This window comes from Eleutherodactylus coqui, chromosome 2 (assembly GCF_035609145.1).
Source record: "Eleutherodactylus coqui strain aEleCoq1 chromosome 2, aEleCoq1.hap1, whole genome shotgun sequence".
Lineage (NCBI taxonomy): Eukaryota > Metazoa > Chordata > Amphibia > Anura > Eleutherodactylidae > Eleutherodactylus > Eleutherodactylus coqui.
The window spans coordinates 132,833,212-132,855,132 of record NC_089838.1 but is presented as its reverse complement, the minus strand read 5'-3'; the positions used below and the strand labels follow the sequence as shown (position 1 = coordinate 132,855,132).

The 21,921-nt window shown below is 40.7% G+C and overlaps 1 protein-coding gene across 1 annotated transcript in view; it reads left to right on the top strand.

Annotated features, from left to right (window-relative positions):
• Positions 1-1,422: 1,422 nt before the first annotated feature.
• The window catches only part of HMGA2 (high mobility group AT-hook 2), a 103,344-nt gene continuing 82,845 nt past the window's right edge, over positions 1,423-21,921 (top strand). The window contains exons 1-2 of the mRNA XM_066591570.1: positions 1,423-1,844; positions 2,841-2,930. Coding sequence (XP_066447667.1) covers positions 1,479-1,844; positions 2,841-2,930 — 456 coding nt within the window. The 5' untranslated portion in view covers positions 1,423-1,478. The remainder of the gene's footprint in view (positions 1,845-2,840; positions 2,931-21,921) is intronic.

Genomic DNA, 21,921 nt, shown 5'->3' with positions numbered 1-21,921 from the left:
TAATTTTGAGCGCTAATTGTTATGTTTAAATGGCCCAATAGGGTACGTTGACATGGCTAAAACATCAGTATCAAAATCCATTTAAATAAACCACACAAACTCTCTCTGATCTTGGTTGTTTTTTGTTTTTTTTTTTCTTTTTTGCATTTGACAAGAATTTTGACAGATATTTTGAAACAAATTTGATACGTATTTTGAAATCCAAATTTATTTCTATGGCAAAAAAAACCTACACGGAAAACAAAAAAATGACATATTCTGTTTTTTTTTTTACTTGATGCGTCTTTAAAATACACGTTGGGAAAAATGTGTCATCAAGACAGAAACGTGGTTTCCCATTACAATTCAATGGGTCACGTCTTGTAAGCCTATTTGGATGAGTATTTTGGTGTGTAATAGGCACCAGTGTAAACATACCCTCAGGGTGCTTTCACACAGGCGAGTGCGATATCGGTCTGACATAGAGATGAGCGAGCATACTCGCTAAGGCGATTTACTGGAGAGAGAGCATCGCCTTTTTCGAGTACCTGCTGGCTCGTCCCTGAAGATTCGGGGGGGGCGCAGGGGTGAGCGGGAGGTTGAGGAGGGGATCAGGAGGGAGAGAGAGAGAGAGATCTCTCTCACTCTCCACCCCGCTCCCCCCCCCCCCGAATATTCAGGGACCAGCCAGCAGGTACTTGAAAAAGGCGATGGTCTCTTTAGTAAATCGCCTTAACGAGTATGCTCGCTCATCTCTAGTCTGAAAAACTTGGACCAGTATCACACTTGCAAACATGTAATTTTTACATGATTTTCCAGCGCATGAAAATCACACGTGAGTGCGATTTTTTTTTTTTTGCCTACCATATGAAATAATGGGTGATTCTTAAACAAGAATGAACTAAAAATGTCCTATCTTGGATAATTGATCCAAGAACAAGATCGCTCAGGATTGAACTCAGTCGGTCATTTTCACATCTGACCCTACTGCAATCGGTCAGGTGTGTAAAGCTACTAATCAGGCCGGAATTCTTAGTATTCAGTGCAGAATTCAGATCATTCCACGGGGCTCTCTGCTTCCTACAAGCGTACAGTGAAATCTTTGTGATGGCAGCGTGGTGTTCTCGGGACGTTCACAGGTCAGCGCCGGTCTGCCTGCACGCCGCGCGGCGCTCCCCGTGCCTCCTCTTCGCGAGGGATTCCCTGGCTGGAGCTTGGAGCGGGGCCACTCGGCGCTTGTAGTCCTGCAGCCACGTGAGGTAGCCCCCGTGTTTCCTTCCCCAGCAGCGCTGCTTGTGTTATATCTGGCCGGCCTCCAGCCTCCGCTCGCTGCCTCCTTCTCTCCTCCTATTTTTTCCACCCACGGGTAAAGGTGTTTTTTTTTACCCATCCCACTATAATCCGTGGGCCGGCCTTGTATCACATGCCCTACTCGCACAAACACAAGCCCTCCCTTACCCCCCAAATCACACACACGTGTGGCCGTGCGGCTATATTATATGTGCCCAGACCTGTGCATGCAGCAGCTCACTAGTCGTTACCTCCGCTGCCCTGTGACCTGCATTGTCCCCGTCCCATCACACACATCTCCCCGGCCACCCTCTGGTGTATATGCGGTCAGGACATTACGGGAGACACATCGCTGCACTCTCCTCCTCCTCTCACTTTGGTGGCAGCAGCAGCAGGACGTCCGGTCCGGTCCGGCACGGCGGCGGCTCCTCGCGTGGATCCCTCAAGGTGCAGCAGCTCATCGTTTGGGGCTCAACATGAGTTCAAAAGAAAGTGGCCGCCAGTCTGCGGAGCATCCTGCATCCACCTCAGAATCACCGAAGAGGGCGCGGGGGAGACCTCGGAAACCGCAAAAAGTCAGTACCGCATCCTTCCCGCACAGGGCGCATACTGCACCACACAAGGCGCACTCAGAGCGCCTCACACAATGCACCGTGCAGTGCGGGCTGCCAGCTGCGGACACCCATGTGGGAGTGCAAGGGGGTCTCCGCACTGGGAGAAGGGGAACCTGTTCACTGCACACAATGGGCATCCCCCATGTAGGTCTCTCTGCTCACACAGTAACCTGTTTGGAAGCTGTGGGAATTAGGAGCAGGGTTGGACATGTATTTGTTGCCTGTGGATACACTGCATGCTTTCATTCAAGGGGTATTAGTGGAGCTTTTGCTGCATGTTTTCACTATTTGTACTATGTGGTTTTACTAGCAGGTTTACACAGTGGTGGTGCTCTCCTGATAAGAGTGCTGCACACATCCTTTATTTGTCATTGCTGGCTAAAGAGTAAATAGAAAAGCAGAAGTTTCACCTCCTAGAAAAGTTCACAAAGCCCCCAGAAGGAACATGAAAATAACTTTGTAGTCATCTTGATGTTATGCTGTAATCAGGTCACGTGATGCAAAGTGAGTGAAATCTGCTGATGGGACCCAAGCAATCACTTATGTATCCAATAGATGTTTGTTTTCAGTAGTTACTTGATTGATACATTGTTGCATTTTATGTAAATGTGAGACACTAGGCTTGTGCATTTGGTAAACTTGCCTATATGGTTAAAATACAAATCTGCATTGGATAACATACTGTGTTTAATATATAACGAGATGTATGTCATTGCTTAGGAAACATTACAACCCTTAAGTGCACAACTTACATTTTTATTACCTATCTCAGTGTGTAAATGTTTTCTTTTCCTGCAAATCGCTGGATTTGTACATTAGTTACATATGTTTCCCTGCAAGGTTTTAATAGTCCAGTTAATCATGGCAGAAAAAGGTTTAGTTGCCTTTGGAGATTGGACTAATAATTTCCCATGGTTAAATTCCTTCTACTATATCACGTTTATTTCTGTATTTAAGGAGCCAGCAGCTGGTGAACCTTCTCCTAAAAGACCCAGAGGAAGACCTAAGGGGAGCAAAAACAAAGGTCCTTCAAAATCAGCACAAAAGGTGAGCTTAGCAGTACATGCTTGCATAGACATTACTAGGAGAATGCGCTTATGGTATAGGATTTCTGTGAACCTCTGCATAATCTACAATCTTTAACACAGCACACTAAGAATCGGTTGTAAAATAGAAAATACAAGGAAACGTGCCTTAAATGAAATCCAAACGTATCAGTATTATGACCCCGGAACGGAGTTGCTTGTTTCTGTTGTGTACAGTGGTCTGTTTGTATTAAAAATACCCTTTTGTTTACTTTTAGTAGCATGCAATGATCCATATCTCATTTCCATTAGCCGATCATCCAATGTGGTTATTTATAGAACTGACCCTAAAATAGCACAACTCAAATATCCTGGTGTCCATTCATAAAAAATAACACCCACAGACTTGTCATGTTGGGAAGAGCTGTGTTATCATTATTTAACAACGTAATTGGTACAAAATGAAGTTCTCCAGCAAATAGTGTGATCTGTTTCCAATATTTTTGTATAATTTGTTCTTGCTAAGTTGTAATTTGACTGGGAAAAGTATTTGTTTACATCTCCTAAAAGTGCGCCCCTTTAAACCTATGGGATGGATGGTTGGAATACTTCTATAGGATTGGTTTAGAACATTGCTGTTCCATTGTTACTTTCTGATCACCCATTAAAGAGAAATGGGGAAGATGTTTAGAAATTTCAGCGTAAAGCTCACATGGCTTGTAAGGAATGTCTTTTAATTGATCTTTGTGATGTTAGAGGTTTAGATTTTAAACACTTGTTGAATGTGGATGAATCATGTGCCGTGTTAAGCAAGGTTCACCATATAAAGTTTAATGATTGAATAGTATAACCTCTAATTGTGTGCAAAATGTGTCAGCACTATGTGAAAGTGTTCTCTTAACATATATATACAATGATTTTCCAGATGCAGCCATACAGTACACTTTTTCATTTTCTTACTTTGGAAAGGGCATCTAAGGTCCTTCTTGTTACTTTTAAGTAGATCTAAATGCTATCAGTTTCATTCAGAATCTCCAACAATGGGTTATATGGTAACCACACCCCATGGTTTTAAATATCTATTTCTTTGCTTTAAGTATATTTATGTAGTTTTAAAAACCTAAGTTGTTTACATTGTTTGGCTATATCTTAACTTTCTTTTAATTACAATAAATAAATACAATGATATCACACCAATAACAAAATACTCATTGTGGTTTACTATTGTACACACAAGATGAAGACTAAACATATCCATTAATTGAATAACCTTCCAATCAGCCCTCTCCCAAGTGAAGATCGTTTAGCAGCAACTTTAGATGCCCACCTGTTTGTTATGATTTTTTTTTTTCTGTGTCCTTCACTTTCACAACTTCTGTTTGACTTTGCAAACTGTCCTTGGGATGTTTCACAACAGTTGTACATGTTTTGAGTTTGTGTGAAAAAGACTTGTTCCCTTAACTGCTATAAGTGGCTCATTACAGTTCTTTTGAAAATTTACTGTGTTTATTATATAATGAAAACTACTTCCTTTTTATCTAATTGGTTTGAATAAAGGTGGTCATACACATTAGATAGAAGTTGATGGTTGAACAATCAGTCGCCTTGTAAAAGATCACAGCCAATTACGTTTTAGTCTATATTGGCAGTTACAGTTGTTCGAACTGACCATACATGTTCAATAACATGCTTTCAAAGAAAGATGGTTCATGGACAAAAGATTTTTAATCTAACTCTTGAGTGAGAATTCTAGATGCAGCCAACTTCTTTCAAGACTAGGACTGTCATTGGTCAGCTAAAATGATCGTTCATTCTTAAATTGATGCACAATCCTTTTGGATGAAATCATCCATTTACATCAACTTTAGTCTGTGTATTGGCCACCTTTTATACTAATATGTTCATCTAACAGACTGGTAAGCATAGAAAAGATCTCTGAAAGATCAGCTTTTTTTATTGCAATTTGTAGGCATTTGACAGCTTGGTGCTCCATCAGTCTGGAGATTGTGTCCAATAGTTGATGTAGATATGTCTGTATGTGTATGGCCACTCCCCATTGAAATGGAGGAGAGATTTAAGGAAACAAGTGCTTTTACTTAAGGAAATCTTTACTAATTTTAGTGAAGTGACTCTTCATTTTTGGCTAATTCTCAACTAAGAATGGGGAGCGAAACACTCACTTTCAGAATCAATAGCGGAAGGGCTAGTTCAAGTGCATCTGGATTTAACACACTTTGCAATGCACGTGTTGATGGCTTCTGCCTTCGCAAGTCAAATTTAGCTTGTATTTTTCACCCCTAAAGGTCAAAAGAATGAACTAATATCAGATTGTTGGCTGTCTACATAAAAAAAAAACAATGTTAACATGAAAGTAAGCAATAGCCTGTCTAATACAGTGTTTGTTTTTGCCTTCCTTTTAACACTTTGATTCTTTAGGAAGCATAGTATGGCTTCAAGAAAAGCACTGCTTATATTCTTGGGAGTTTTTACAAAAAAACTGTCTAGTGCTCTTAACATCTGATTGTGTTCCCAAATCTTGATATAGTTATGGAGGTTACTTCGTTTAACAACTGTGCCAGCCCATGTTACCACTGAGCTGCATGCATAATCTGCACTTCCATGTCATAATGTGGAGCTGCCACACAGATGAATCCTTGGGCACATTATTTTGGCTATTGTGGTGTTGAAACTGCTTTTGAAATCTGGGCGAAATGCAAGATAGACTTCAATAGATTAGGGCTAAAAAGGTTTTTATGCAGAACAATCCCGTAGAACATCTAGACCACTTCTTCATGGAAATGGGACACCATATTTATGCTGCCCTATGTGAAGGTGGCATAAATTTATGACAGACCCTGACTGTTTTGCCGGATCACTTACTCTGTTAGTTGCAGTACTTTTGTGTTGTATTGTAAGCACAGCATGTAGTCTGCTCTAAATTGTGTAATCCATGATATTTGCATGTATAAGAAGGTGGTAGTAAATTGTGAATATCATGGACTACATGCTGCTGGATATAAACATGACTGCAGAATATGACACCATAGACAACTAGAACGGTCATCCAGGATCTAACAATTCAGTTTTATTTGTTTTGTGCAATTGGTCACCATTGCCCATTTTTGGGCTCAAACCAGACAGCCCTGTTAAGTCCTGTAAACTACATGGTGAGGCCAAAATGGATCAGACCAGATTATCAGGACATACCACATACCAATTCTAGGGAATTTGGAGGCCAAGTCAACACCTTGAACGTCTTGTAACTGGAAAGGCAGTCAACTCACCTAAAATAGTACCAAGACATCCAATGTTCCAAGACAGCAAACGACCATATGCAAAGTCCAGCGCTTGTGGATGAAAATAAACTTTTATTCACAGATTCCATTAAAAGTTCAAACAGTCATACAAAGTAACAAGCGGATAAAATAAAGAACCATAGAATTGTAGAGTTGGAAGGGACCTCCAGGGTCATCTAGTCCAACCCCCTGCTCAATGCAGGACTCACTAAATCTTCCCACACAGATGTCTATCTAGCCTCTGTTTGAGGACTTCCTTGAGGGAGAACTCGCAACCTGTACCACTCATTGATCACCCTCACTATCAGAAGGTTTTTTTTTTTTTTTTCTAATATCTAATCTGTCTCTTTCCTTTTTCATCCTACTTCTTCTAGTTTTTCCTTGTGCAGAATTATGTCTGTCTTTTTGGCTGCTGCACCACATTGACTCATGTTCAGTCTATGCTCAATTAGTATACCCAAGTCTTTTTCACATGTGCTGTTGCTTAGCCCAATTCCTCACATTCTGTATGTGTTTTTTTTTTTTTTTTTTTCATTTTTCTTGCCCAGATGTAGGATTATCCACAGACAGTTTTTTTGCAAAAAACTTCTTAGCCTGCAGAACCAACATAACAGGTATACATACTTTCTGCATCCCTGTTATGCCAGTGTCCAGTCCCCCTTAGTCTTCACTTTCATATGCAGGAGGTCAGGGATGCTGTGATTGAAACCTGGGTCATGTGACTGCTGTAGCCAATCACCGACTCACTTCAGGTGGTGAGTAGTTGTAACAATCACGTGCTGGTGTCGGGAGATCATCATTGTGCACCCAGAAGTAAAGACCAATGGAGACCTGGCACCAGAGGAAAGGGAGTGGTGGGAAAACTGAATATCTTTAAGTTGGTCCTTAAGGTTAAGCATATTTTGGGGAAAAAAGTCCCTAGATAACTTTAATAAACCTCAGGATTGAGAAACCATTGCTGATGCGTTAAGACTGTAAAGTCTTTACTCATAGACTTCTGAACTTTTTGTCATGTTCCTCAAACCATTAATAAATAATTTTTGCAGCATGGCAAGGGGCATTATTATGCGACAAGAGGCCACTGCCATTAGGGAATACGTTACCATGAAAGGTTCTATTTGGTATGTAAGAATGTTTAAGTCGGTTGTATGAGTCAAAGTAACATCTGAATGAATGCTGCGACCCAGGGTTTCTCAACAGAACATTGTCCAAAACATCCCACTACCTCCGCCACCTTGCCTTCTTTCCACAGTGCATCTTTGTACCATCTCTTACCCCAGATAGACGACACACGTGCCCCTGGCTGTCCACATGATGGAAAAGAAAACTTCATCAATCAGAAAAGGCTACCTTTTTCCATTCTCCATGATTCAATTCTCATGCTCATGTGCCGTTTATACAGCAATTGAGAAAGAAATGGACCCTCTCGCTGGTGCTGCTCCCATCATAGAGAAATTGCAGCGTATGCACCATATTTTTAATGTACTCTGTTAGCAAAAAACCCCTCAATATTCTAAAAACTGAGCTCACAAGAAACTGCACGTTTCATGCTTGGTATCAGGACAAAATGGGAGCACAAATCTTTGCTTGATATCAGTGGTTAGAAACATTTTTTTATATAGAATCTTCTGATCTAGTTCTTTATTTCAAAGAGCTGTAGTTTATTACTGTGTATCAGTCTAGTGATATCAGCACAAATGTCTTTTCTGCCCCGACTTTAGAAACGACCCACTGTCAATCAAATCTGATATCCATGACTCACAAAACATTAGGCGTGCTCTAAAAACGTACCTCTTCAGGAAGGCATACCATATCCCCTAAACCAAACCCCCTCTGTACCCCACCTGATAACATTCTTACTGTCCTAGTGACTGCAACCCTATTAGCTGCCATGAACCCCCCCCCCCCCCCCTGCAGTCGCACTGATTCAGCCACTATACGGCCTGACTGTGTGTGTGTGTGTATGTATATTAGATAGATAGATCTATCTATCATCCCTCACTCTCCACCTCTCCATACCCTGCACATCTCCAGCCCCTTTACCTTCTGTATCACCCCATTATCTGTAGTATGTAAGCTCGTTGGAGCAGGACCCTCGCCCTTTACTGTTTTCATCAACTGATTACTACATGTAACCGTGGTTCTGAAATTTTTGTACTTTTGTCTCTGTATTCCCCCTGTTTTTGTAAGCGCTGCGGAATATGTTGGCGCTATACAAATAAAGATTAATATATCCAATTATTGACTGAGCAATGGGGACGACTTACTTGACACATTCGCTGTGCTAGGAACCGAATCTAAGACAAGTTCATACAGGGGGACGTAGGCGAGGCTGCAAAAGAGTCTCTGGGGCTGCATCTACAAAACTGCAGCAGGCTCCATTGAGATGACGGATCTTTTTTTATGGCTGAGGCTACATGAAGACTTTCCAATTTTAGCTATCAAGCTGCAGCTTCAATCGAATTGTAAATAAATGCACGCCTGTGTGATGCAGCTGTCACTAAATAGTTGAGATTGGAAAGTTGCACTACAAAAAATCTCCATGTAGCTCTGGTTTTGATTGATATAACAGAATTTCCATTAGACCCATCATCAATTGAGTATTGTTTGGCAACGTTTTAAATGTTCTCTTCAGGGCTCATTCACATGGGCATATGCATACAATGCTACGAGTATCTCATTGCAGTCTATTTGCTCTGCTGACAGAGAACGCATACGGGCTGCGATTGGCACTGCGCATGCCTGGGATTCTGGCGGCACGGACATGCGCAATGTGTGTATATAATAGTTTTTTTTCTTTCTTTCCTTTTCTAATTTTTACGCAGATTACAAATTTTGATTGTAAAATCCACATGTTGCTGTGTGTAAATGCAATTATTCAATAATATGGCAAATAAGCCAACCACATAGACTTTGGTTTCCACTTCTTTACCTTGTGACTAGGATTAAAAGCATAATTGCAGACATATTAGCCCAAGTTCACACACAGCAGAAAAGAGCTCTATTTCTGCATCAAAATTCCACAACTAGTAAGTGATGTCTGAAACCAGACTTATCGGTTTATCTTCTGTACCCGATCACCCACTACTCTTCCTTCACTTCAAGTATTTAAGTACTTCATTGGAGACAGTTGAATTGCAGTATTGCTGAATAGCCACATATAAACTTGATTGATTCAACTTTTTTTTTTTTGGCTGCACGGAAGCATGTGACCGCTCTGGTCAATGAGAAGCCACAGTGTCACCGCCTGTGTTTTTGGCATCAGCGCTCCTATTCTGGCTGCCATGATGGCAGGAGTTTGGAGACGTGACGCTGTGGCCTCTGATTGGCTACAGCGGTCACGTGCTTCCGCCTTGCCAGTCTCCCCGAAATCACAGCTGACAACAGTGCCAGCTGTCAGCTGCATCCCGGGGTCCAAGGAGAGGTGAGTATGCCCTCATTTATTGTTTTATGCAGGGCCCAGCTGGGGAACGGAGTTTGTTTTAATGACCAAACCGCTTTTAAGATTACTGAATCAGATCTTGTGGGGGTTGATAAGCTAGCCAAAGATGTAACTAAAAACAATCAGTCCTTGCCAATGTAAATCTACCTCACTGGTTAGAACACTTATTGATCATGCCATATTTGTTTTTCTTGGTAGTAAAGAGCTGCAGGGATTGGGTAGTATTACTATGTAATAGTCTGAGAAGAATTATAGGGGCTATGCATAATATTTCATTTTGCTTCTAGTGGACACACTGAACTTCCAGTAGCACAGGGAGGACACCTTGCCTGACTAGCGTACATAGCGGCTAGTCCTCTAAATAAATTGCATATGGATTCCTGTTTTATAATGGCTGGATGCCTTGCCTTCACATTATTTAAAGAGTTTCTCAAATGACAGTTTTGAGTGATCATCTTTGCTTAACTCGAAGTAGCTAATTAGCTACTAAATAGTTAATGCAGGCAGAGTGAGATACAGCCACGATAGCTCTGAGAACAATGCAGCTGTTTTGTATATGCAAACAGGTGCTTTGTTCTCGGTGCTTTCAGCTGGTGTCCCGCTAAGAACTGCCAGTGGGATAACAACTGAAAGAATGCAATTGACACCGCCTGCTGAGATATCAGCTGGCTATAAATGAGCGCTGAACGAATAGTGCACGATGGCCACGCGTTTAGACGCAACGATTATCGTTGAAAAGATGGCTTTTGAGCGATTGTGTCTAAATGGGCCTTTATCTTGGAAACCCCTTTTTAAGGTTTGAATTCACCCTTAAGTCCTATTTTCTGGATTACAATTGAAAAGGTTTGATTTCCATCCATAAACTCGTTTGTGCGAGAAGCAGACCTTCTGTATCTTGATATTTTGCATTTTAAAATTGTGACTGTGCAGGATTTGAAGTGTGATTGTTCTCAGTAAGAGAAACCAAGCAATCTTGTAGATATGATACCTCTTAATTGCTGACAAATGTGCATGATTTGGGAAAGCAACCATAAAATTGTGGGCATGTCGTAGTATCCTGTACCTTGGTCAGAAATCTTCACTCAGTACAGCACTGAAGAACCAGGTCAATGTATCTGTTTTGCTGTAGTCCTTAAACAAATAGTTTTTTTGAAAACTGTTTTTCTGGAGTATTTTTGTTTTCTATTAAATAAATTTTGGTTACAAACAAGCAGGTGTTTGTACAGCCATGTACAAAGTGTACTGTGCCCACACTTTCATGAAAAATAAGCGCATTATTTTGCAGCAGATTTGGACCAAACTGTTTTAGGATTCTATTGAATGGTATAAAAGGGTGAATGCAGACAGCCGGGTTGGATTCCGCCTGAGAATCCTCACAGCGGGATGCGACCTGTACCCCTGCAGTGGCACAGTTGCCCATGCACAGTGCAGAGCCGGCGCGTCATAAACTAATGCAATCCTATGGCGGAAATTCTGCGTGAAATCTCGCCGTGGAATTTCCGTCCGTGTGCATTCAGCCAAACTCTGTGTCTAGTTCATAAGGCACAGATTTTACTACATGTGGATTTTGAAAATTCACATGAAAAATAATTGGCATATCAATTCTTGGTTCGGAAACAACATCAGGTGGTTGAACATGAATTTGACTCATTGACTAAATCCCCCATGCAAATCTGTATGAAAAACCATGGCCGAAGTCTTAGGCTCGGCTTCACACTTCTACTGTGGATTAAACTGTCAGATATACGATGAAACATCTGACATGGATCTGATGGTCCTATAGCCTGTGTAAGCATGCTATATTTCTAACCATTATATTACTTGTATCCTGCATATTTCACCAGTTATTACCCTCTGCATGCTGTATATCTGATTTTCAGATCTCTGAGTTGACGTCAACATGTAGGAACATTATACAGTGGGACTGAACAGTATAGATGTGAGTTCAGTAGTTGTAAATAACTGAATAATTAACTGCAAGCAACTGGTGTCTGTGTCTCTTCCTCCATTTCCTCCTCTTCTCTCTATAGACTAAAGGGGTAACATAAATCTTCATCCTCCTTCACTTCCTGTGTTCCATACCTAGTGATAAACTGGACGAATGATAAGCAAATAAATTATAGTTTGCCGTTCAGTCACGCGATCCATTGAAACTGAAAAATCATTCCATGTAAAAGGGCCTTTAATATGATAGTCAATGTGATAAATGTCAAAAGAGTAAGGGCCCATTCACATCTGTTTCAGGGCACAACTCCTTTTTTTAAATTTTTTTTTTCTACCCTTTTTTTAAGCAGAACCAATAGTGCTGGAGACTACACTGTTTAAAAAAAAATAAGACTGAATGGAAGCAAGGTGATACTTTGACCTAAGAAATGCTATTACAATGCAGTACTGTAGTATTGCAGTGCATTATGGAAACAATCATTCCTAGTAATATTCAAGCCCTCTTAGGGCCAAAGATAAGTAAAGTATAATAAATAAGTGTAAAGTTAGAACCTCTCCTTTGCCCCCTTGCTATGTAAAAAATAAATCACAAAATTGGTATTGCTGTATTTGTAATGACCCATAAGTACCTAGAAGTTGTTGTAATCTTCCTACAATTCTGCATGCAGTTACATTTCCGAACAATATGATTAGTTGTGCTGTGTTTAAATGAATGGTCTTGCCACCTGTGGCCCTAAAAGTGTCCCTATAAAAAGGCTCTCAGAGGTTACTTGTGTTTAGTGGACCTCTTTTTCCGCTTGTATAAGTCTTGTTGACCACTAGATATGTCTATAATGCAATCAAACAGATTTTACCCAGCTAACGGTTTGAGAGGGAGGGGGCATTATTGGATTGTGAGAATCTGGATAGTCGTATCAACAAATTACCTGCTACCTGTTTTGACCAGGCTATTAGGAGGTGTTGGGACCCCTCGACAGACCACCAGTAGAGGGGATCATCTGATCGGCCAACAAGCACGAGCAGCTCCAACAGTTTCGTTGTCTGCCATTCAGAGACGTGTGGCACCATCCTTACAGGCTCCTGTGCCTATTTAAACCATTTCCAGGCCCTCGGCTGAAAAACAACCATTTCCAGGTGCTCATCATATGCACTGCCTTTGACACTCACCCACCATTGCCTCCGGTGGCAGTGGAGTAGTGAAGTACAAAACTGGACTGCTAGGGAGTGGAACCAGTTTGTCTTCGGCAATGAATCCTGGTTTAGTGTGGGCACTAACGATGGCCGTGTTTGTGTCTGAAGACCTCGGATTAAGTGCATGGGACCTAAAACAGTTAGATTTTCGAAAGGTGTTTAAACTTCAGCGGCGGGCAGCACCCGACTCCCTGTTTCTTCGCCTAACAGCAGTATAAGTTAGCGTTTGGTGCTTTAGGCAGGTAACGGGTAACCTTTAAACTTAATTAGTTAGTTACATGTCATTTCACAACTATAGCAACTGTGTCGTAAAAATGAAAATACTTTCTTTCACATTGAATTTTAGAACACTCCTGCTTGAGGAACAAATTTTCATAGGCCAAGGGTGGAACCACTTTTATGGCCTCAGGTGGCAAGACCGTTCATCTAAACATGCCGCAAATCTAATTATTTGCGTATCTGCCTAGATGTAACTGCATGCCCGGTTTTGCTGCAAAATGACAACTTCTGCTAGGTGCTTGACTTATTTTTTGACAGTGAGTGTACATTTACAGCAGTGGTTCACAGGTGTTTCTTGGGTTTCCGTTGTCTAATTTTGAACTTTGTCTAAAAATTAGAAACCACTTCAAGGGATAATTGGGCAACAGCAAGAGATATTTACTTTTTGTGTCGCTATATACACGGCTCAAATTTGTCTAGAAGGACAAATCTGCTTACATGGGTTTTTCTGTAAAGATCTTTTATTAGTTGCATGTATTTTACAGCCTACACACCAAAACTCCTCCCCTACGTCTGCTAATTATTGTTAATTAAAAGTAAATTATCAATTCATTTAAGCAAAACCCTAGTTCAGGGGTGCATAATCTGCCGCCGCATGTGACCTGTGATAACATTTTGTGCAACCCCCCAACTATATCACCGATTTGACTAGTGGCTAATTAGTCAGAGGGAAGTGGCACATTTTACGGGAGCAGGAACGGATAAGTACAAATGGTGCACTGTCTAGCCATCTCTGGAACCCCCATATTTTGGTAGAATGGTGGTCTCTTGACCCTTGTGAGACACTCCAGAAAGGATTAGATGAGGTGGCTTTGCATGCAGCTGTCTTTAATTGTAGTTTATGGGTGTAGTGAACCCTTCTTCAGTAAGTGACATAACTAATTTTAGCCTTCAGAACCAGTAAATGGTACTGCTTTAATTTAATGAAGAAAAAAACTATTCACAATTATTTTTAAGGACTTAGTTTTACTGTGTTTGCCATGTGGTATAGATATTCTGTTAAAGGGAACCTGTCACCTGGCTAAAGCACCATAAACTAACTTATGGCGCGGTTAGGCAAAGTGACAGGGATCCGGGTGCTGTGTATTTTTTATCTTGCCCGCTTCCTGTGGTGCCCGCCACTAACGTCTGAACATGTAACCCATTATCAGAGTGCTGTGTAAGAGCATGCCCTCGCAGAAAAGAGTCAGATTTTTGTCCGGCACGGGAACTTCTACGGTGGGAAGCGGGTGAGTATAACATAAAAAACAGTACCTGACTCCCTGTCACTTCACCTAACACGGTCATTTTGATTTGGATAACACCAAATTTATATAGGTTTTATGTATTGCTATATTTGCCCAATATACACTTGGCTTTTATTATTTTTAAAAGTCATCACATTCTAAAACCATTGCATTTTTATTTTTCCGTCAACAGATGGCTTATTTAAAGATTTATTTATTTTTTTTTTTTCCTCTTTGTACCTTTTTGTGGTTCATAAAACACTTCGATTACTCTTTATTTCTGTTTTGAGAAGGGAGTTGAACAGAAAACTGCATTTAATTTTTAAAGAATTCTTGCTAGATAAGTAATGTAATATTTAATAGTATGGGCTGTTGCAGATGTGGTGATACCCATTATGTATAGGGTGTTTTCTGTTTTTTCTTCAATACTTAGTGTTGGGTAAGGTGGAAAGAAGTTAAGTGTGTGTGTGTGTGTATAATATATATATTTTATTTTTTTTGTAAAAATTCTTAGATACTATGGTCAGCAATGACTGCGTTATTTGCTTGTTTAAATAGCATAGAAGTGATTAGATGAGCGAGCGCTAATTTTTCCCATTGTTTTTCTGAGGGGGCAAAAAAGACCACACCCCCCACACCCCCCACGTATGTGAAAGCAAATATCCTCTCCGATTGATAATGCAGGAGCGAGTGCTCCTTGGGATGGACTGGAGAATCACAGATCATCCACTTGTGTCCATATTTTATGGATTACCTAAAATGCAAAAAGGGTGTTTTGCTGTTCCCTTATGTCCTGTAGTAGTAGACTCTGTGCCTGGGTTGATCAGGCTTTGCAATCATTAGTACAACATACATCCCTCCAATTCTTTAAATATTGAGGTATATTAAGCAGTTTAAAAATGGAAAGATGAATGCAGTTGGTTGGCATGTGATGCCGTAGGTCTATTTCTGTATTCCTCGCCTTCCGGCTCTAAGATTTCTTTTAATCCTTTTAAAAATGCTACGTATGATAAGTTGCAGAAATATTTCATTATGAGTCATTATTTTGTTAAAATATAACTTTTTTTTGCGCTTAATGAAACTTATTTGTAATTGATAGGTTCTCGCCAACATTGGCAAACCTAATAATGGCGTGGGGGGGGAGAGCAGTTTATCTGCACTTCTGTTAATTCATTGATAAAAGAAGTGGTGTGGTATGGGCACTAATTCGATGAGCTCTTGATTGTGTGTAGCATCCATTCAACATTTTAAACATTGTCTTAATGATTGACTACTAAATTTTAAATTTGTAACAATCAGATTTCACTGCTATGCGTTTTTTTAGACATTTTTCTAAAAGGGAAAAGTTCTGTCATTAAAAACTAAAATTCTAAACTTGCTTATTCCTCCCCTATCGGTCTTCTTACCGCATCTTCTTCCTCCTGCAGTTCCCCGGGTCACCTCACCTCACAGCCAGCCGATTCTTCTTGGACGAAGCGTCCATTCTCTGCAGTCTCCCTCCTGTACGCTATGTCACTAGTGACGTAGTATTCAGAACCTTGCAGGGAGTGCTGGGCTATTGCCGAGACTGCGCATGCGCACTGTCTCTGCATTAGTATATGAACTCTCGCGGCAAGATGGCACACATGTGCAATCTTGGCCATAGATCGGCATTCCATCCTAGGCAGTGAAGGTTGGATCACTTGTGATGTAACTAACCTGCATATAGACCTGCCGGAAGAAGAATACGGAGAAAAGACACTCCATGACCAGAAAAGAGGATCTGGAGGGGAGTTGACCCGGGGGGACTGGAGAAGATGTAAGAAGACTACCTGGGGAGAAATGGGTAAGTATTGTTTTTGGGGTTTTTTTTGTTTGTTTTTTTGCAATTTACAAAACCCCTTTTAAGGTTGATCATGATGATAAAAGGGTAGTTATTCAATTTTATTGGAAGAATAATGCTGGGAATATCCTCTTCCCAGCAAGCAAAACATTGTCACTTATTACACACCATAAATACAATACCCCTTGGAGACCCTATTAGACCTAAAAGAACATGCTCGCAAGAGACAGATTTTATTACGACTCAGACGTTTGTGAATGTTTAAAACAAGGATCTAAACATTGGATGTTATCGAGGGCTATTAATAAAGTTTAAAAAATAAGCTAGTAGTGATAGTCTGTAATGTTAGGGGTAAAGAATCAAGGTAAATTGATTTTATTAAGATCCCTGCTGTATACAATGAGAAAAAGCAAACTAATTTTTGTGTCCTTCTTGCCTATTTTGAAGCAGGATGACCTTTTTTCAAACCCCTTTATAGAGCAATGTTCATTGTGTATGCAGGGGAAATAGAAATTTAGGTAGGCTGCCTGTCCAGGGGCGAGATGTCCTAGCGAGATCCGTGGTGATAAATCAATTAGATAAGGTCTCCACGATGAGCCTTACAGTGCTCCCCTCCTCCCCCCTATGGCGGAATATCGCTAGCTATATTCCGTCGCGGCCGTAATAACTTCCTCCAAGTTATTGTACATTGAGCAGCAGTAATAGTTGTTGGTTATCTCAAAAGGGTTTCTTTTACGTGCGGTATTTCATGAGGTAATTCATGTAGATGTGGTATAAAAACACAGGAGTTTTGAAATGTAGAAGGTATTGTCAGTTTTCCAATTAGATATGTATTAATTGTGACACCAAGCATGTCATTATATAATGTGTTTTGTACAAATTGCAGTTTTGGTTTATACAGGATATACTATCGGTAAATTAGAAAACAGTTGTGGAGCATGTATATAATATTGAAGAAAAAGAACAAAAATGCTTCAGGTGTTGCTAAGTACTTCGTAGAATATTATGCTGCGTCTTTAAAGTTTTGTGGCATTGAAGAGGTTAAGAAACGCATAGAAGCGGTGACTGGAGAAAGCGTGTCCTTAGCAGCCAAATGGCATGAACTCTAGAAATTCTGTATATTTATTATGTTCCATATTTGTGATGTGAAAGCCATTCAGGTGTGGTATTGTCCACAGTTGTGATTAAGGACATAATCGCTGATTAGTTCATGTATTGGTTTTAAGGAGGGGTATTCTAATGTTCAGGAAGCTGTGATCAAGGAGGCAGTCTCTTCCAAAATGGCACCTAGTACTATGTGATTTTAAATCTATGAACTAAAGAAGATAACAAGACACCAGCTGCGTAAAAAGGTATAATGAGGATAGGTCATCAATTTTAAAGTCATGGAAGACCCCTTTAATATGATTGCTTATCCCCATACAGTTTCTATATTGTCAGCAGCACATCTTTTTTTACTTGGGGAGATGCGCTGCAACAGACAATTAGGCTGCCTGTCCACGGCGATATGTCACTGCGTTATCTGCGGCGATAATCTGGCCGCGGGTAACTCAGTGAACGCTTTCCATAGGCTAACTATGGAAAACACAACCTGACATCCACGAACGGAGAACCATAGCAATTCTCCACTCGCGGGATTAAAATGGTGGCCTCCTGCGATTTGCCGCGATTCTCCGCAGTGAGCCTGTCAGTGCTCCCCTTTACTCCCCTGCGGCGGAATACTGTTAGCTATATTGAAACAAGTTGAAACAATGAGAAAGCTAAACAGACCCAGAAAGGAACCAGGGTTTGGTTTCACCAGTGTTCCTTCCCTATCGGTCTTTTTGCCTGTATAGAAAATTGCTATCCTTGGTGCTTTCTATCAAGCGAACAAGACTGACACAGACGGCAAACTAGTGAAGCGGAGATCGAAGAGGTCTTGCATACTAATCCAGATGGGCTTACCCCAGTTCTATCCAAGTATCAGTCGCTAGATAGAAGATGAAAACCTGAGACAGATGCGGTACTGGAGGAAACCTCGCAATGTGAACGTAGACAGAGGCCTAACACGAGCTTAATTGCGTATTACATGCACATAATACGCAGTGAATGGAGTCCATGAAAATACCTTGATTTTCATTGATCCATTCGAACTTGCGTATAATATGCACGTAAGAATGAAGGCAGCATGTTCTGTTTTACCGTGTTGTACTCACGATAGAGCCCTATTGTTCTCTATGGTGTGTAATAAACGCTGTACATGCGCAATTACATGGCGTATGTCCCTTACTTATATTCTGTAGCTAAGCGACAGCGGAAAGGTTAAAAAATGAAACAAGTCAGACTGCGCATGCGTGAGATACGCAGTCATGCACAATGAAAAATCGCTGCCCTACGCGACTATATGCCGGCTCAAACAGTGGTAAAATATTGCGATATACATGCAGCAGATTACCACACGCTCGTGTGAACCCGGCCTTAGAGCTTCAGTGTTAAAAAGCCAGGCAGGTGTTTTTGTATTCTTAAGTTGTGAACAAAAAAAAACTATGGGACATAATTATAAAAATAATGCCAAATCTACTGAATATGCCAAACAAGAAAAAACAAAACTGGCACACGGATATGGTTGAATTTAGCATACTTATTTTAGTGCCAAAAGCAAAAATGATGCAAAATAAATGAAAGATTTATGTGCTATTTATTTTTCCTTGCTGTTTACAAAGTGTTTTATAATATACATTATAAGAACTCTCCCCTTTTAAACCTTCCTATAGCAACGTCTCGATGTGCCTGTACTTTGAATGAAAGGAACTCTCCTAACAGGACCACGTAAATAAAAAGCACCCTTTTTTACGGAGGTTAAAGCTTAAACTTCATTCAGGTTTTGAAGAGTTTGTGCTTATTATTTTTTCGAAATGTGTAATTCATTGTGGCAGTATGTGGAGGGAAGCAGTAAAGCTGCGTTCAGATGCCAATACGTTAGTTGCACCCTAGATCTTTGGGCACAGTTTGCATCGGACACGTCTGTGCTGTCCAATCTCCACAAACGCTAGACATTGCACATTCCAGACCTATTCTTATTCGTGATACGGACCAGAACAGGACTTACTGCATTTTTTTTCCCTTCTTTCTCATGTGATTGGTCCATGTGAATGAAAACTCGCATATTTGAATAGCCTCATAGGCTATAATGGGTCCGTATGCTGTCTGTATATACGGATTGAAAATGCAGCTGTCTGGATAAGGCTTTAGGATCAGTCTGCTCTATAGATCCATAACACTACAAGTAATAGCACATACTGCTGTATGTTACTTGACTATACAAGAGAAATTGGCAAAAATACGCCCCCCCCCCCCCTCTGACTTAATACTCTAGTATTTGCTTAAGCTGCCACATGCATTATGAGAGTGCTTGCAGGGGTCATGCAGAGCAAGAAGTCTGTAATTCAATGAGATTTCTTCTCCATTTTAGCTGCATCTGGAACACATAGTAGTGCAAACAGGGAATGGGTAGAGTGGGCATTCATTATGGTGCAGCTTCAATGAATAGCTGCACCATACTAAATGACATCAGAGAGGGGATGACATCAGAGAGGGGATGACATCAGAGAGGGGATGACATCCTGGCAACAATTTCTATACACTGCAGTAAGGCTTCTTTCACATAGTGCTTTGTTTGCTCTGTGGCTTTCCATCCCCTGGTCCAGTCTGAATTTGCAAAAAACTGTTGAAATGGAACTATAGACGGTAGCGAGTCATACAGAGAACAATGGTGTCTCCATTTTGAAGTGGTTTCCGTTGTGGACTAAACTACGCTATTCTGTCCTCCAGAAAGCATATATCTGTTACTCCCCAAATGCACACCATTTGCAACCTGATTGGTTGTTTGGATTTACTCATTCCCAGTGATTGGTTATTTGAGTTGGCTGATTCCCGGTGATTGGTTACTTGGTTTGGCTGGTTCATGGTGATTGGTTGTTTAGGTTGGCTCATGTAGAAGTGGGGAGTAATAGGCTAATGTGCCTCCAGAAATTGTGGAAACTAACGGAAACCATGTTGAATGGAGACCAAAGTAGTTCTGGGTTTTCTGCTGGAGAACCCCCTGGACAGAAAGTCACAGCATAAGCAAAAATGTGTCAAGGAATCCTAACATATTTAGGACCTATCGTGCACTGATCTCAATGCATATATGCCCTTGGGAGACAAGGTGAAAAAATTAACTTCCTATTAATTATTAAAATTTCGTTTAGGACCAGCTTTGAATTTTGTGTCTTGGTTTCAGTTGTCACACTGCGTTTTAGTGCAGTTTGAAAATGGCAGTGTCCAGATGTTGTATAAATGGACATGAGATTTGGAGAAATATTCACTATTGCATTGGAAAACAATACTGTACGTTATTTTGAAGTCTAACTGCCTATTTTGAAAACCAAACATAGCATGTCCCCTTTTTTTTCACATTTTTGTGGCTGTTCTCATTAATTTCAAAGGAGGAAAAAAAACTAAAGACTACTACAAGGGCATTTTTCCATATAGCATTTCTAGTAACACTTCCTACAACTTTCACAACATCTCTTTTACTTTGCGGACCACAACACACAATCTAAATTTAGTAATCCGAACTCGGTCAGTGTTATTTCTATTTCCAAATGTGATTTAATTCTATTTGTACTATGTTTACTTCGTGGACAATTTTGAGTTAATTTACATAGATCTAATACTAGACTGCTAGCCATACATTTAGAGCAAATTTGTCTAAATCTGCTTATTGTGTGATCAGCTGAGCAAATGTACCTCAACAGCAGGCATTGGAGGAGGGAGAAGGAGTTCAATATGTTCAGAAAATTGCTGCCAGACATGGGGCGGCGTGACTAGCTGCCGAGCGGTGTGGAAGCATCACTCGGTAGCTCTGAGGGCGTTTAATAAATCCATGCAATCCAGCTGTGGATCTCCTCATCGTGGGTCACCAGGCAGTCACTGAGGCCCCAGCACTGCTTCACGTCCTGTCCATCTATTTCTTGCAGTGCTTTTTGGCCATCGAGAGACTTGAGGTCTAGCTGCTAGCCGTGTAAGATGCATCAGTCCCCGGATCGGGCTGCTTACTTGTGCCCAGGTCCTCCTGGTAGGAGAGGGCGTGCACCCACCTCTGTTGCGTAGGTAGCTGTCTTACAAAAAATCTATGACTTCCCTCTCTCACCCTTAACACACCTATACAATGATATATTGTCTGGAAAAGATATACCTGAAGAATTTCTAAATACCCATGTAACATCCCTAAACCATCGTCCAATTTCACTACTAAATTTGGACTACAAAATTCTAACAAGTATATTAGCTAACTTTTTAAAATTACTTGCTGCCTTCTTTCATACATCAAGACCAAGTTTGCTTTATTCCATTGCGACAAGCTACGGACAATGTGAGAAGAATTCTTAAACTTATCCATATCTCTCTCACACACACACACAAAACTTCAATGTTAGTTCTAGCACTAGCTATAAAAAATAAAATAAAATGAAAGCTTTTAATAGCCTTAAATGGGACTAACTTTTTGCAGTCCTGGAAAAGGTTGGGATTTCAGGGGGCCTAGGATACAGCACTGCAATCTCTTTACTCGATTCCCTCTGCGCAATTAAAACTTCCTAGGTCTAGTTCCAGTTCAGTATCCATACAGAGAGACAGAAGACAAGGATGCTCTTCTTGCTTTAGCAATGGAACCCTTGGCATGCTTTATTAGAAACAAGTCAAATATCTCAGGTATTAGAATTGGGAAACGGGAGTATGAAGTCAGTCTCTTTGCAGGTGACCGCTTCCTTACCCTTTCTAGACACCTTACT